The sequence below is a fragment of the Vicia villosa genome, linkage group LG1 (assembly GCF_029867415.1).
Source record: "Vicia villosa cultivar HV-30 ecotype Madison, WI linkage group LG1, Vvil1.0, whole genome shotgun sequence".
In the NCBI taxonomy this organism is placed as follows: domain Eukaryota; kingdom Viridiplantae; phylum Streptophyta; class Magnoliopsida; order Fabales; family Fabaceae; genus Vicia; species Vicia villosa.
This window is the reverse complement of record NC_081180.1, coordinates 129,106,706-129,122,070: the sequence shown is the minus strand read 5'-3', so window position 1 is coordinate 129,122,070 and position 15,365 is coordinate 129,106,706. Positions and strand designations below refer to the sequence as shown.

The window sequence follows — 15,365 nt, the reverse complement described above, 5'->3', positions numbered from 1 at the left end:
TTTGCTTATGCGTCTAAACAACTGAAGGTTCATGAAATGAATTCTCCTACACATGACTTAGAGTTGGCGGCCGTAGTCTCTGTGTTAAAAAAATAAAAATAGGAGGAATTATCTGTTTGGTTCCAAGTTTGTGGTGTTTAGTGATCACAAGAGTCTTAAGTACTTATTTATCAAAAGGAATTGAATATGAGGGAGAGAAATTGGCTTGAGTTATTGAAGGATTATGATTTTTATTTGAGCTACCATTCTGGTAAAGGAGATCTTGTAGCAAATTCTCTAAGTAGGAAGTCTTTGCATATGTCACTTCCTATGGTGTGTGAGTTAGAATTGATTGAGCAATTCCGAGATATGAGCTAAGTGTACGAAGAGACTCCTAACAGTGTGAAGTTGGGTATGTTGAAGTTGACTAGTAGTATCCTTGAAGAAATCAGAGAAGGTCAAAAACATTTTCCGAGTTTGGTTGACCGATTATTGCTAATTAACCAAGGTAATTGTGGTGAGTTCAAAATTGATTAGAATGGCGTGATGAGGTTCAGAAATATAGTGTATGTTCCAGACATGTCAGTGAAGGTGTGAAAAACACTAGAAATGGGGGTTTAAATAGGGTTTTTAAAACATAATGCTTTTCAATAAAACAGTCCCCCTTTCTTGAAACCACAAACTCTCCACTATTGATAATAATAAAAAGATGCAAGAAGGAAAGAACCCAATATTTTTATACTGGTTCACTTGACAAATATCAAGCTAGTCCAGTCCACCCTTCCGAGGTGATTTCGCCTCTCTCAACCGAGGACTTAATCCACTATAACCAAACTGATTACAATCGCACGGGCAACCGCCAATGACTAACCTTGTACAGGCACCCTAGTGACTAACTACAATGCACAGGCAACAGCCGATGACTAACAACCTTGCACATGCACCCTTGTGACTAACAACCTCTAAGACTCTCTAGCCATAGAATTCTCGAGACAACCTTCACTCAGTTTCTCAAGGAACAACCAAACAAACTTTGATCAGGGTTTGTTTACAATTTAATGCTTCTACGCAAGCTAGATGTAAACTTTCTTTTTCAAATCTATGACTAAAAGAATATGAAGCTTATCAACAACCTCTACATAATAAATGTGATCGTGAATTCGCCGCTTCTTTTTTTAGTCTTCAAGCCTTTATATAGCCAATACACTACTATATTCGTTGGAGGGCAGTTCTGAAACTTTCAGAAGTTTGACGGCTTGAAGGTAGTGGGGAAAAAGATGGTACTCAGCGTCCGTCCTTTCTTGGTAGTGGAACGAAACATTAGTTTGTACCTTGTACCTTGTACTACATAGTAACTTTATCTTCTTTCCTTGTTGAACTTCAGAGGCTAACATAATGAGTTGGAATAAAAGAGAATAAGCTTTGAATTCTTTAGAACTTCAAGTTTTCAGAGTCACATCTTTAGAGTCTTCATCACTTGGTCTTCAGAATCCTTTGTCTTCAGAAACTTGAGTCTTCAGAGCTTCAAGTCTTTAGAGTCTTCTGAACCACGTCTTCAGAGTCCTCGGCACTTGGTCTTCAAAACTGGTTTCTTCAGACTTTGTAACAGAGTGATGACTTCAAATGTTTCTGCTTCTGAAGTGGTTGCTACTGTTCATCAAAACGCGTGTAGTGTGGAAACATAACCTGGTGGCTTATGATGTTTTGGCCACGCCTTTTCATCAGAATCTTAACCTGTTTGTTAAGTACTCAACAAAACAAACGTTAGTATAACAAAATTGTTCATACCCACATACACATTGTTATCATCAAAACTCAGAGACGTATTGCAGAACCAATCTTGTTCTAACAGTCAGAAATTAAGAAGAGTATTCTTGAGGAAGGGCATCGAAGTGGTTTAAATATTCATCCCAATGCTACAAAGATGTACCAAAACTTGAAAAAGTTGTTTTGATGGCCCGATATGAAAAAGGAAGTTATTGAGTTTGTTTATGCTTGTTTGATTTTTCAAAAGTCGAAGATTCAACATCAGAAGCCTTTAGACTAATGCAAGCGTTTCATATTCTAGAGTGGAAATGGGATATCATTTCTATGGATTTTGTGTCGGGTTTGCCGAAAACTACTAAAGGAAATTATTTGATATGGGTGATAGTGGATAGATTGACTAAATTGGCTCATTTCTTACTAATGAAGATCAATCATTCCATGCAGAAGTTAGCGGAGATGTATATTGAGGAGATTGTGAGATTACATGGTATACCGTCAAGTATTATGTCGGATAGAGATATGAGTTTTACACAGAGGTTTTGGAAAAGTTTTCAAAGTGATTTGGGTACTAAGTTGAGATTGAGTTATGATTATCATCCACAGAGAGACGGTCAAACAGAGAGGACCATCCAGTCTTTGGAAGATTTGATGAAGGCTTGTGTGTTGGAACAGGGATGTGCTTGGGACAAACACTTTCCATTGATTGAGTTTACATATAATAAAAGTTTTCATTCTAGTATTAGAATGGAACCATATGTGGCATTGTATGGTAGGAGGTCTAGGACTCCATTGTGTTGGTATCAATCAGGCGAGAGTGTAGTGCTCAGACCTGAGTTGTGCAAGAAACAATTTAAAAGATTAAGATGATTCAAGAGAATATGAAAGCTTCTCAGAGTCATCAGAAGATTAATCATGATAAGAGGAGGAAGGCACTTAAGTTCCAAGTGGGAGATCGTGTGTTTTTGAGAGTTACTCCAGTAACAGGTGTTGGTAGAGCTTTGAAATCGCGAAAGCTCACTCCGCGTTTTGTTGGCTCATACCAGATTTCGGAGAAGATAGGTGAGGTGGACTATCATATTACCTTACCTTCGTCGCTTGCAAATCTTCATAATGTGTTTTATGTATCTCAGTTGAGGAGGTACATTCCATATCCTTCGCATGTGATCCAAATGGATGATATAAGGTGAGAGATAACCTGACAATTGAAGCATCACCCGTGCGGATAAAAGGTCGGGAAGTGAAGTAATGGTGGGGTTAATAGATTGCCTTGGTGAAGGTACCATGGAGTGGACCAGCTAGTGGAAGTTTGACTTGGGAGCATGAGGATCAGATAAGAGAGTCGTACCCGATTCTGTTTACCTCAGATAATTTTCGAGGACGAAAACTCTTTAAGTGGGGGAGAGTTGTAACACCCTGAAATCTTATAATTATTTATTTAATTAATTATTTGTGATTTATTATGAATATTGTGTGAGTTATGTGAATATGTGTTGGGTTAGTAGTATGATTTAGATGCTGACGAGAATTATTAGTTTTAATAATTAGTTTATAATTATTTAGAATTATTAATAATAATTTAGTCAAATTAATTTGGATTATAATAAGAGGAGTGCTAGCAACACTCTCTTTTCAACACTCTCTCAAACAATTACTTTCTTATTGGTTGAAATATGTGTAGGTCCCTCACTTTGAAAATAGGTCCCACATAAAGTGGTAGGACCCACACATGTTTCAACCAATAAGAGAGTGAGTGTTTGAGAGAGTGTTGAAAAGAGAGTGTTCTTAGCATTTCTCTTATAATAATTAAATACAAGTTTATGGACTGTAGAGATGATAAGGGCATAATAGTAATAGTGAGGTAAGAAGTGATGGAATAAGAGGAATAGTAGATGAAAAGGGTCAAAGGGGTTAAAAGGAGAAAAACAAGAATTAAAGTAAGTCTGTACGATTGTGGAATTGAGAGAACATGAAGAAGTAATTAGGGCACAAAGAGGAAAAGAGAAGAGAACACCATATAATGAGAAGGAAGAAATCATCCACTAGAAAATAACTAGGTAAGGGTGGGTGATCGGGTTTAATATTATTGATATCGGGTTAAGGTACATATAGGACTTTAGTTTTCTTTGGATTGATTGATGGGTGTTGATAATTGTTGAATGAAATTCTATTTTGGTGATGATGTAGGATGCAATTGATAATGATGAATTGTATGTTTATGTCGATATAAATAAATGTGATTAATTATGTGAGTTCATGCGTTTAATTGTGTTTTGGTTAATTAGAATGTTGATAATGAGGTATGTGATTAGGAATTGAAAAAAATTAATATTTTGTATACACAATTCAACCCCCTTCTTGTGTATATTTTTCTCTCCCTCAAAGGAAACATGTGAAAATTACACACGCATACATAGAGACTTTTCTATGTATGCGTGTGTAATTTCCTTAGTATCTTAAGAATTACTCTAATACCTTTACAACACACTAATTACATATACACAATATCTGACATGTTTAAAAATCCCTTACTTAATTCATTATTGATTTAATACTTTATTTGGGATCTAATTGATGATGCTTGATATAGTTTATTTGATAGATGCCATCATTAGAGGTTGCTAGACCAAATATCATTAAGGACTTCACTGAACACCATTTTCCATTAGGTGTTGTCATCTTCAAAACCACCAAGGTCACATGACACTTGAAGGTAGTTGTACCTACAGGCACATTGATCCATATATAACAGACAAATTATCTCACTGAGACAACATGCCCCCAAAAGTGGTGTATATACCACAATAAACTCCTTATCCTTACCTTCCTCTAAGGTTGTATCATCTTTAGAGACCTGTAAGCTTTTTGCTCATTTTTTAGTAGACATATCTCTAGACCTTATATATTATTATTCTTGATTTTTTTTATAGGCCAAAAACCTTTAAAAACTTTACCCTCTTTATCATATTCTTGTTTGTTTCCTTCAGCTGAATGTAGTCTCCGATATTGTGGAAGCTACTCATCTGAAAACAACATCATTTTGACCCGCATAGGCCCGAGCTTTCCTAGAACTTATTCAAAAATTATATTTCCTCATATTGAAACTCAATTTAGCGGTGAAATTGGTGAGACTAAAGCCATGGAAAAGACTTAGCTCATTTGTTTTAAACAGAGTCGCCACTGCGCTTTATTGTTTCCAAAAGGAATGGGAGAAAGAGCGAATAAAACCCACAGAAGTTTTTAAAATCAAAACTAATAAACTTATCAGAGATTTGGGTAAGGGGGTTTGTTATACAAAGGGAAGGTTTTAAGCACCCCTCATATCCATGGTACTCCATGGAACCTCTTTGAAAATGTTATTATTTTTGTGTACATCTATTTTGAAAGGCATATGTGAACTTGTTTAAAAAGAGTGTGGGGATGGGAAAAAAGTTTTTAAAAGTGAGCTCGATAAGACATTACATCTTAGACTTACATACCCCTTTTAAAGAAAATGGAAGTTAGAGCTTTTGTAGTTCCTCTTAAAAGGAAAATAAAAGGGGGCCAAAGTGGCCAAAATCTTTTTAGGTGTTAAGCTTTAACAATACTTAACAAGTTTTTTTAAAAGGTCAAGCTTTAACAATACTTAACAAGTTTTTAATAAAAAGGAGACCAAGCTTTAACAATACAGGGTCAATGGACTAAGAGTAGTTTCACCGGAAATAATTCTTCTCTTAGTACCAAGGTTTTAAAACAAAAAGGGTGGTTGAGATTTAACAATACAAAACCAAATAAAAGGGACCAAACTTTAGAAATACATGGTTGATTGACTAAGAGTAGTTTCACCGGGAATAATTCTCCTCTTAGTACCAAGGTTTAAAACACAAGGGTTTGGTTAAGCTTTAACAATATAAAACTATAAAACAAATGAAAAGCTTTAACAATACTTTAACACTAAAATAAAAGAGATTTGGAAAAGATTTTGAGTACCTTGACAATTTTAGTCAATACCATTCTCATTCCTTTGGATTTTCAACAAACAACTTAAGCAAACAATCAATGGATACCTCAAGTGTGTGTATGTGTGTGTGTGTGTGTGATAACATGTGTCACAAAAGGACAAGCAAGCAAGTACAATAATCATCAATGATAATGAGCAATGATGTTTATACCTTTTTAATGGATTTATATATGAATGAATAGTGGATGATGAATATGAAACTCATGCATGTGTGTTAGATAAACAAAGTATATACAAATGATAATACAATGGATAATGGGTACAAAACACAATGATAATGATCAACAAGTGTGTACAAAGGATAATGGTTAAGATAAACAAATAAGTATAAAACACAAGGATTGAAATCAACAAGTATATGTACAAAGTAACAAGTTCATGGATAAGCAAAGATCAACATGTTTCTTTTTGGATTAGGGTTTTAAACCCAGGGTTTGAAATTAGGGTTTTGCAATTAACCCCTAAACCTAATTAATTTTAATGATTAAATACCAAATCCTAAAAGAGGATTGGTCTAAGGGTACATGGAAAAGTCAAAGACATAACATCCTAACCCTAAACAAATATTCACAAAAATATACAAAGTCACCTTGAAGAAATATTCAAATAAAAATGATTTTTTGGTTGATTTTTAATACATAAAAAGACATGTTTTTGATTAATTTTTAAATGATAAAATATTAAATATTTTTTGAGTTTTTTAAGCATGATATAAAAATAAACAAGTTAAATAAACTACACAAAAAAGAACAAGTAAAAAAGATTAATTTTTCTATTTTTTATGATTTTTCAAAGTTTGGTTAAAAACAAAATAAAACTAGTGCTAAAAAAATAAACTTTGGCCTAGCTGTGGTTTGAACCCAGGCCTTCATGTTTGCAACATAAAACATTAGCCACTGGGCCAAGCGTCAGTGCTTGATCATAAGGCCCACTTGGTTCAATACATAGTAAGACAAGTGAATGAAAAATGAAAAAAATAAAAGGGCAAAAGGTCTGGGGCGAGGGGGATTCGAACCCCAGAACTGGGACACGCGCTTCACAAACACACATAACCAACTGGGCTATAACAGTGTAGTCGTTAATGATACGCTTTCATAAAATTATATTTTAAAACAAGTTTTTGAATGAAGAGATGGCGCCATGGCCATCATCTTCTTCGTTCAGACAACAACAACAAAACTACCATGGCTGGATTTCTGACATCATCAAATGTCAACCAATTTCAAAAAAATAAAATACCAAAATGATCAACAAAACTATATTATGAATAAATGAATGAAATCATAGGACTTTTAATCTTTAGACAATTCTAAACACAATGGTATCAAGTTTTAACGCAAATGGTACCTCTATCTAGGAGTTGGAGTTTGAGCTCTTATCTAGGAGTTGGAGTTTGAGCTCTTACCTTGCAAAATTGGAAATTGAAAGCTGCTTTAGAGGAGCTTCAGAACTGATTTGATGATCTAGATAGCTTGCCTTGACCTCCTTGAAGCTAATGGAGTTCTTAGAATGGACTGAGGGTGCCTGCAACTCCAAACCCGATACCTCCTTCTTCTTGAGCAAGCAACAATGGCAAATGATGGAGATGATGTTATAGATGCTATATAATGATATGAGTAGCTTCCATAACTAATGTATGAGGTGTTTGAGTGTTTGGTTTGGTTTGAAATGGCCTGTAGGGTTCTACACAAGTTCAAGTGCAAGTGATGTATGTAAAAATGGAACTTGGTGAAAATGGAGTTACAGGTCCTAAGTAATGGTTTGGATAGCTTCTATTTGATGTATAGAAGCTATCTGAAGTGTTTGTTCGGTAGGTTTGTGTTTAGTTTGTGTTTTGGCAAGTTAAGAACTTTATGACATGAAAATGGAAGTGAAAATGGTGTTTTTTGGTTTGTGTTTAGTTTAGTTTGTGGTAGACAACTTCTAAATGGTATTTAGAAGTTGTTTGAAACCTTGTTTGACACTCAAAATTGCTTGAACTCAAAATCACTAGAAAAATGCAAAGATAGGAATTTGGAGAATTTCAAGTGAGAGGTGACTTGGCGAATTCTGGTGTGTTTGATCCAAGAGGCAAGGGCCTCTATTTATAGGCAAAATCTAGGTTTTGTGGATGGAAAAACTCAGAAGTTTGAGTTCACATGTGATACTTGTACCACTTTACTTGTTTGTGAAGAAATGAGAAAAATGGATTTCCAATGGAAGGTACAAGGCTCAAGCATGCTTGTGAGACTTTATTATGAACATTAGGAGCTTGCTTGTGGTGTTTGTAATGCTTTTAGTGCAGAAGAGACATTGTAGTGGCTCAAGAGAAGATTTGGTGGTGATTAAAGCCACTTTACTAGAATGGAAGTGTGATCTTTATGCCCTTAATGGAACTATTCAATGGTTAATGGCTTAAGCACTTGAATTATAGCTCAAAAGCAAGTGTAATCTTCTGATTTTGGTGCCTCAAAAAAGTTAGAGGAGCTACAAGAAAGGAATCTTTCATTTTGAAATAGTTTTGGTTCATAACTTCTTCATGTTCATGGAGTTTTTCAAGTGTTATGGAGCCTTCTTTGCAAAATCACATCTCATAGCTCAAGCCATGGAGTTTCATGCAATTGGTCTCTTTGGAAAGCCTTTGCTACATACTTCAAGTCACTTGTTAAAATTTTTCTCAAACTCCTTTGGGATCATGGAGAAAGATGGCCACAAAGTTAAGAAAAATCTAAGTGAAAACACTTAAATTTCTAAGTTTTTTGAACATAATCTTCAAAATTCCATATCTCTCAAAATAATAATTTTTGATGAAAACTAGAGAAGAGTTAAAGTTGTTTGTTTGATTAAGATCTACAACTTTCATGTTGTGAGATTTTTTAGTGTGTAGGCAAAATTTGAAGTTCCCAAAATTAGGTTAAATCACTTAAAACCCTAATTTTGACTTTTGTTGACTTTTTGATTTTTGATTAATTTTCTTGATTTCTCTTGGTCAAATGTCTTCTATAATCATATGATGATGATTTGAATCCTTAAAAGTCAATGGTTGACCATTTTTCTCAATAGTCAAAGGTTGACCCACACAGTTGACTTTTTCCAAATGAATTGTAGTTTTGTGGATTTCATATGAATCAAGCTCTACTCTTCAAATGAATGATATGAATGGACTATAATGTTGATTTAGATGCCCTTGAATCATGTTTTGAGTCTTGGAGCCATGTCTTGATTAAAAGTCAACCCTCTGGTGGAATTAGGTCAAAACCCTAATTTGGGGCCTCAGGTGATCTTGAGATTTGTTAATCTTGAATTGGGCTATCCTTGGACTTAGATATTGATGAGAGAACCCTTTGAATCATGGGAGAATGTTGAACTTCCTTGTGGGCCTCAAAACCCTAATTTGCTCAGTCTCCTGTCTTAGAACACAAGTAACAAACAACAACAATTTTTTTTGTATTTTTGGGTTAACAAATGATATATGCATGATGATAATGATAATGATGATGATCCTACTATTTGGAATATGGTGGGATCTCAGTGGTCAAAAACTGGGGTACAACACTCAACATATGTGTGTTATTAGAGAATACACTCTCTAGAAGTATTTAAGGGCGTATAAACCTTTTCTTAATTATGGCATCCTTTTATTTTCTCTATTGAGCTGAGATTCCTCATTTTTATCCATGTAGGCCCTTTTTATACCATTATAGATAAGTTTACTTTCCTCAAACATTTCTTTGCATTAGATGCATTCATTTTCCCACCTAAGAAAATCATTGAAGTTCTTAGATTCTCTAAGTCTCACACTCTTAGTGAACTTCCTCTCCATTTGGAGTCCTAGATTAGTGGATTTCTTTCCATCTACATCCTTTACTAGGATGATTTACTTGTTGAACTTCTCAATATAGAATATTAGTGGTTCTTCCTCATTCTACTTTAGCCATCCCAGGATCGAGACTAATTTTGGTTGCTTCTAATATATGATGAAGTGAGTCATAAAGCGTTTGCACAACTTCCTTTAGAGTTGATAGATTATGGTGTAAGGATATTAAACCATGTCATCATTCATCCTTCAATATGAGCTGAAATAAATTTCATTTCTCTGACCCTTTGGCTTCTCAGAAATAGAGGAGAATTTCCATGATCTCAATGTGGTTATCGAGATCTAATTCTCGTCACAAGATCCCATCCCTAGAGGTTTCAAGAGATCTCAATGTATGGAATATCTATTGATATAAGGAATGAAAGTAATCTTCCTCAAGTATCGTTTTTGCCCTAAAATATTTCTTAAGAGGATGTCAATATTGAGCCTTCATGCCACATGTCGTGATGTTCATTATACTGATGGGGATTTGAAGGAGGAACGTAGGCTGCCTCCACGATGATAAGGACATGGTTTTCTTGTAGTGTTTATTGCTCTTAGATTTAGAGAGAGTGAAATTCCTAGTAGGTGCCCGTTGATCTTCATAAGCAAAAAAGGTGTCTTCCTTATCCGATTGGGTTGCCCCATATCTGCCCTTAGGGGCCTCACCAATGTGGCCTGGGTACGATTAGCAACCACCTCGACCCATGTCCAGGCATGGCAACGGGGCGGGTCGGGGACGATTATTACCTCTCCCAAACCCAAACCCGAATGCCCAAATAATCCACATTCCCCACCCTAAATCCAAACAGGAATGAAGAATTAAAACCCAAACCCAATCCAAACGGGTTCGGATTGAGTTCAGGTATCCCCGTCCGCCACCATACATTTTGTGAAATCCATTTTTTCAATAGAAATATTTATTTTTTTAGAATTAAGTTACATTATAAAAAATAAATAAAACAATTTCATACATGCATTTCATATTTTAAATAATAAATACAAATCAAAACATCAAATCATTGGCCATATATTTAATATTCTAAATTATCCAAAGTAAACAATAATGTACATAATGAAATAAACGGGGTATAGGTTCGGGGTGGGTACTAGTATGCCCATTACCCAACCCGTCCTCATATTTTGTAATCGGGGAAAACCTGAACCCAAACCCAATCAAAACGGGTTTTCCTCGTCAACTTTGGGGCAAGTTCGAATGGGTACGCACGGGTACGGGTTTTGTTTCTATGCCTACCCATGTCATCCTGTTCTCTTGCTTAATGACGTGTGATTGCCTTTTTATAGAAAGTAAGATACTTTTTTTAATAAATTATTTGTTTCTTGGTTCATCATGTGAACCTTGAGAATCTCCTCGTTTAGGGGAGGCCCACTAGGTTGTTACTAGAGTATTGATGCTCCAATATGAAGATGAAATGATTAGCCCATCTTGAGGATTTTGGTTCACCGCCACGATCTCATTGGAAATAAAAGGATGAAGTCATATGCTATTTTTAGTTTCAGTTGTGGCCATAGCTCGCTTGTTTTTATTACGCACCGTGAGATCTAGGCTGGATGAAATATGTGGAAATGTCGGAGGACTCTCCTAGCGGACAACACCGAATTATATGGAGTGGAGCTTCTTTTTACATGTGTTTATTTATTAGTGACAATGAATCTAATGACAAACTCTAGAACGACCTTCTAGCTTTGTCCATTGATAAGGGGTGGACGTGCAAACACGTTTACTCTCGAGTCAATGGTTGTTATAAATGTGAGGTGTTAGGTAAAAATTGTGTGTACATGAGACTGATTTATAATCCACTTTTTATGGTGAAGTTCTAAGATTTTGAGACCCTAAAAATCTTCCGTTCGTTACTACTATCTCAAAGGACAAATATTAAAAGACCCATTAAAGTATGGTCAAATATCTACAAGACATTGTCAAATGTGATCAGGTGTATTTTTAGGACAAATCTATCTCAAGATACAATGTACTAGAACTTTCTTCATTAACACAATGCTATGAGGGTTGACATGACTTAGCTATTCATTTGATCGAACAATCCTGAGATGCTTAGTCAACCTCGTTCTTATATGATGCTAGAGTGTGATCATTATGGAAACTCAAAGCTCTTGAGTCATCCTTCGAATATGAATGTTATCAACAATCTCATAAAAGTGTCGAATAATGATTTGAATAGACAATTTGTTATCAACGGTTAGATGTTGTTAAAATTTGACACATCGAACCCTAATCCATATCGAAACACATTCGATTTCGAAATTCTTAATTGTTAATTTGCTCCCCAAAAAATCTAATTCACATTTATAAAAGAACGATTGGTCTCAAGTCTTAACATTAATTTTAATGGACGATTGACTTTGCTATCTAATCACTCTTAATTATCAATGTGGAAAAGATCAAGGAAGTGAATGCACGCGCTGAGAAAGAGAAGTGGGGTAGGAACATTGCAGAATTTGAAATGTCTGGTCATCTTTGGTCACAATCATGACTGCTCGCTGCCAAACTTTGTCCTGTTTTGACACAGCACACACACTCCTTTCCTCTTCTTTCCTTCATTTAACCCTCGGTTTCTTCCTTTTCTTCAACACACACTCACTCTCTCTCTTACGGTACCACCCCTCTAACTCCCAGTTGCTTCCCCTTTTCTGGAAACAGATATCTGATCCACCCTTTTACCCAAAAAATCAACACCATCATTCCATTTCCACTTTAGTATATATGGATTCCATTTCATCTCACGAACAAACTAGCATCATAACCTAGACCCAACCAAACTAAACTAAACACTCAGTCAGTTCCACTTGTATTTCAATTCTCTCTCTATAAACCCTATATACTCTTGTTCTTCCTTTCATATCTGTCACTGCACAGGTTGCTCTAAATCTCTCTTTCTGCATCATATAATATCCTATATTTGTTACTAGTGTCTCTCTTTTTTTTTTATAACAATATTTGTCACTTTTTGTTTTGGGAAAATATCAATTATGTTTTCATATACAATAATAATATCATGAAAATAAAACCCTAGTTCTCACTGCATCATCAATCATCAATTATCAACAATGATCAATCTCATCATCTGCAAGATCTAGACCAGATCCAATTTAACAAAGCTATTTGACTAAATAAAAAGATCTTGTTGATCTCATGGATTTGGTTTCAGAATCTACAAACTCGACCTTAAGCAAGATCGAGAGTCCCACTAGTGGATCTTCGATAACCAACAATAGTATCAGCAGCGGAAGTTCAACTCCAACTTCAAGCCGTTACGAGAACCAAAAGAGAAGAGACTGGAACACGTTTTGTCAGTATCTCCGAAACCACCGTCCGCCACTCTCGTTAGCCCTATGTAGCGGTGCTCATGTTCTTGAGTTTCTCAACTACCTTGACCAGTTTGGGAAAACGAAGGTTCACAATCATCCTTGTCCGTTCTTCGGAATCCCTAATCCACCGGCTCCTTGTCCTTGTCCTCTTCGTCAGGCGTGGGGAAGTCTCGACGCTCTCATCGGTCGACTCCGTGCTGCTTATGAAGAGAACGGTGGTCGGCCTGAGACTAACCCGTTTGGTTCTCGGTCTGTTAGGATTTATTTAAGGGATGTTCGTGATTTTCAAGCTAAAGCTAGAGGTGTTAGCTATGAAAAGAAGAGGAAGAGGCCTAAGCCTAAGATTACTGCACCCACAACTGCTAGTTAGGTATGTATACATCTTCACTTGCTGTTATTGTTAGTATAAATTAGAATTATTTGGGCGCAACTGTAGAAATTAATCTGCGCAACTGTAGAGATTAATCTCTCTAGCAGATAATTTTTTTTTATGTTTATGATTTTTGTATTTTTGATTAGGTGTTGGATGGTGCCTAAGACTGTTGAGATGGGTTTGGAATTAATTACAGTAGTTATTAAATTAAGGTGACGTAGATCGGTGATGGAAATTTGAAGTTGTGACTTGTGAGGTCTCTAGCTAGCTGGAGGGACAAGTATGCTTTCTGGTCATGAGATTCATTTTCATAGTCATGACTACAAGTAGGAGATGAAGAAAATGTTATGAATTATAATTCTTGTACTGAATCTTGTACGAAATATATTATGTATTTGGGAAACAGGATGCGGTTTGGTCTCCTATGGGAGCTAGCTAGCTTATATGTTGAAAATAATTAGTCTTTTACGCGGGATTATTAATATAATTGGGCTTGGTATCCACTAAAATACTATTAATAATTGGGTGTGGATATTGAATATGTCTGGTCAAGATTTTGGTCTTCTATTAAATTTATCATTTTTGTATGCGTGTATTCGTTGCGGGAAACTGCATATTCATGGTTTCTTTCTTTGGTAAGCCTGAAAATCCATGGTTGGATTTAGCTGTTAAAGGTCGATGGCGGTGGTTGAAGTTTTATTTTCCTTTATGTGAAGCATGCCCTAAGGATATGTTATCAAATATGAACATGAGTCGTACCTTAGATTATTAGATTAAAACATGGATGATGAATAGCTTAAAAGTGAAATGACTAGTCAAGTTAATACTCTAAGATTTTGAGTTAAGATGGGGAGAGGATTGACTACCTTGCCTGTTTCATGACTTCCTTTGAGATGTGGTAAAATTTTGAGTTAAAATATGGTGTCAGATTATTTTATATTATTCAAAGTCTATTGTAATAATCTACTGATCCTCTTATAATCCAACATTGTCTTAATTCTACATGTCTTCTTAGGTGTGTTTCGTTGGAGATAAGAGTAAAATTTTTAATTAAATATGTTTGGTTCAAATTTTAGAAGAGTAAAATTTTTAATTAAATATGTTTGGTTCAAATTTTAGAAGAGGAAGGAGAGGAGCAAAATTTTTTCACATCACTCTTGTCTCCTTTTAAATTGGATAATTTGGAGGGGAGGAAATTTTAGTTTTGATATTTTAAAAATGATTATATTTACTAAAATATCATCGGTTTAATTTTAGTATTTTTAAATTATTTATTTTCATTTGTGTTACTGTTTTTCTTCAAATGTGATTTTTTCCAATTGCTTCCATCAATTTATTATAATTGTTATCTACTTTTAAATTTATTTTCAAATTTTTGTATTTAATACAAATCATAATTATTCCAATTTTTAAATAATTTTTTTATATCCAATTTATTCTTCTGATTTTGTTATTTATCCTATCTTATATTCCTTTATATCAAATTTTAAATCATTCATATTATTATTATTTTTTATATATTTTATTGAAAATTTTAAATTATTAATTATAATAATAAGTTATTTTATGTAATTGTTTTGTTAGACGATTCATCACGATTTAAAAGTTATTAACAGTATATAGTTTAATTTGTATCGGAGAATTATAATCTAAATCAAAAGTATTTAATTTTTAACGTTACGTGGTAAATTATAACTTTTTTAGTCACTGAATATTAAAAATTTATTCTCAAAAAAATATATATGAATTTTTTACAATTGAGTATCATATCACTTATATAAGATCATACATAGAAATAAAAATGTAAATTATTAATAAAACATCTCCCTTTTTCTTCGGAACCAAACATATTTTTAATTAAAATCCCTTACTTTCACTCCCCTTCCCTCTTTTGAACGAACAAAACACTTATTGATTAAAAAAATTCCTCACCTCCTTCCCCCTTCCCTCTCCCTCATATAAACTAAATCCCTTCCCTCTCCCTCATTTAAACTAAACAGACCCTTAAACTTTTCTGATTTGTCTCACCTCCCTCCCCCTTCCCTCTCCCTCTTATAAACTAAACC

At 34.6% G+C, this 15,365-nt stretch overlaps 1 protein-coding gene across 1 annotated transcript; it reads left to right on the top strand.

Annotated features, from left to right (window-relative positions):
* Positions 1–12,129: 12,129 nt before the first annotated feature.
* LOC131644180 (protein LIGHT-DEPENDENT SHORT HYPOCOTYLS 2-like) lies at positions 12,130–13,757 on the top strand. Its single transcript, XM_058914607.1, has 2 exons — positions 12,130–13,296; positions 13,446–13,757. Exon 1 carries the CDS (start codon positions 12,751–12,753, stop codon positions 13,294–13,296), a length of 546 nt encoding a protein of 181 aa, XP_058770590.1. The 5' UTR covers positions 12,130–12,750; the 3' UTR covers positions 13,446–13,757.
* The last annotated feature ends 1,608 nt before the right edge of the window (positions 13,758–15,365 follow it).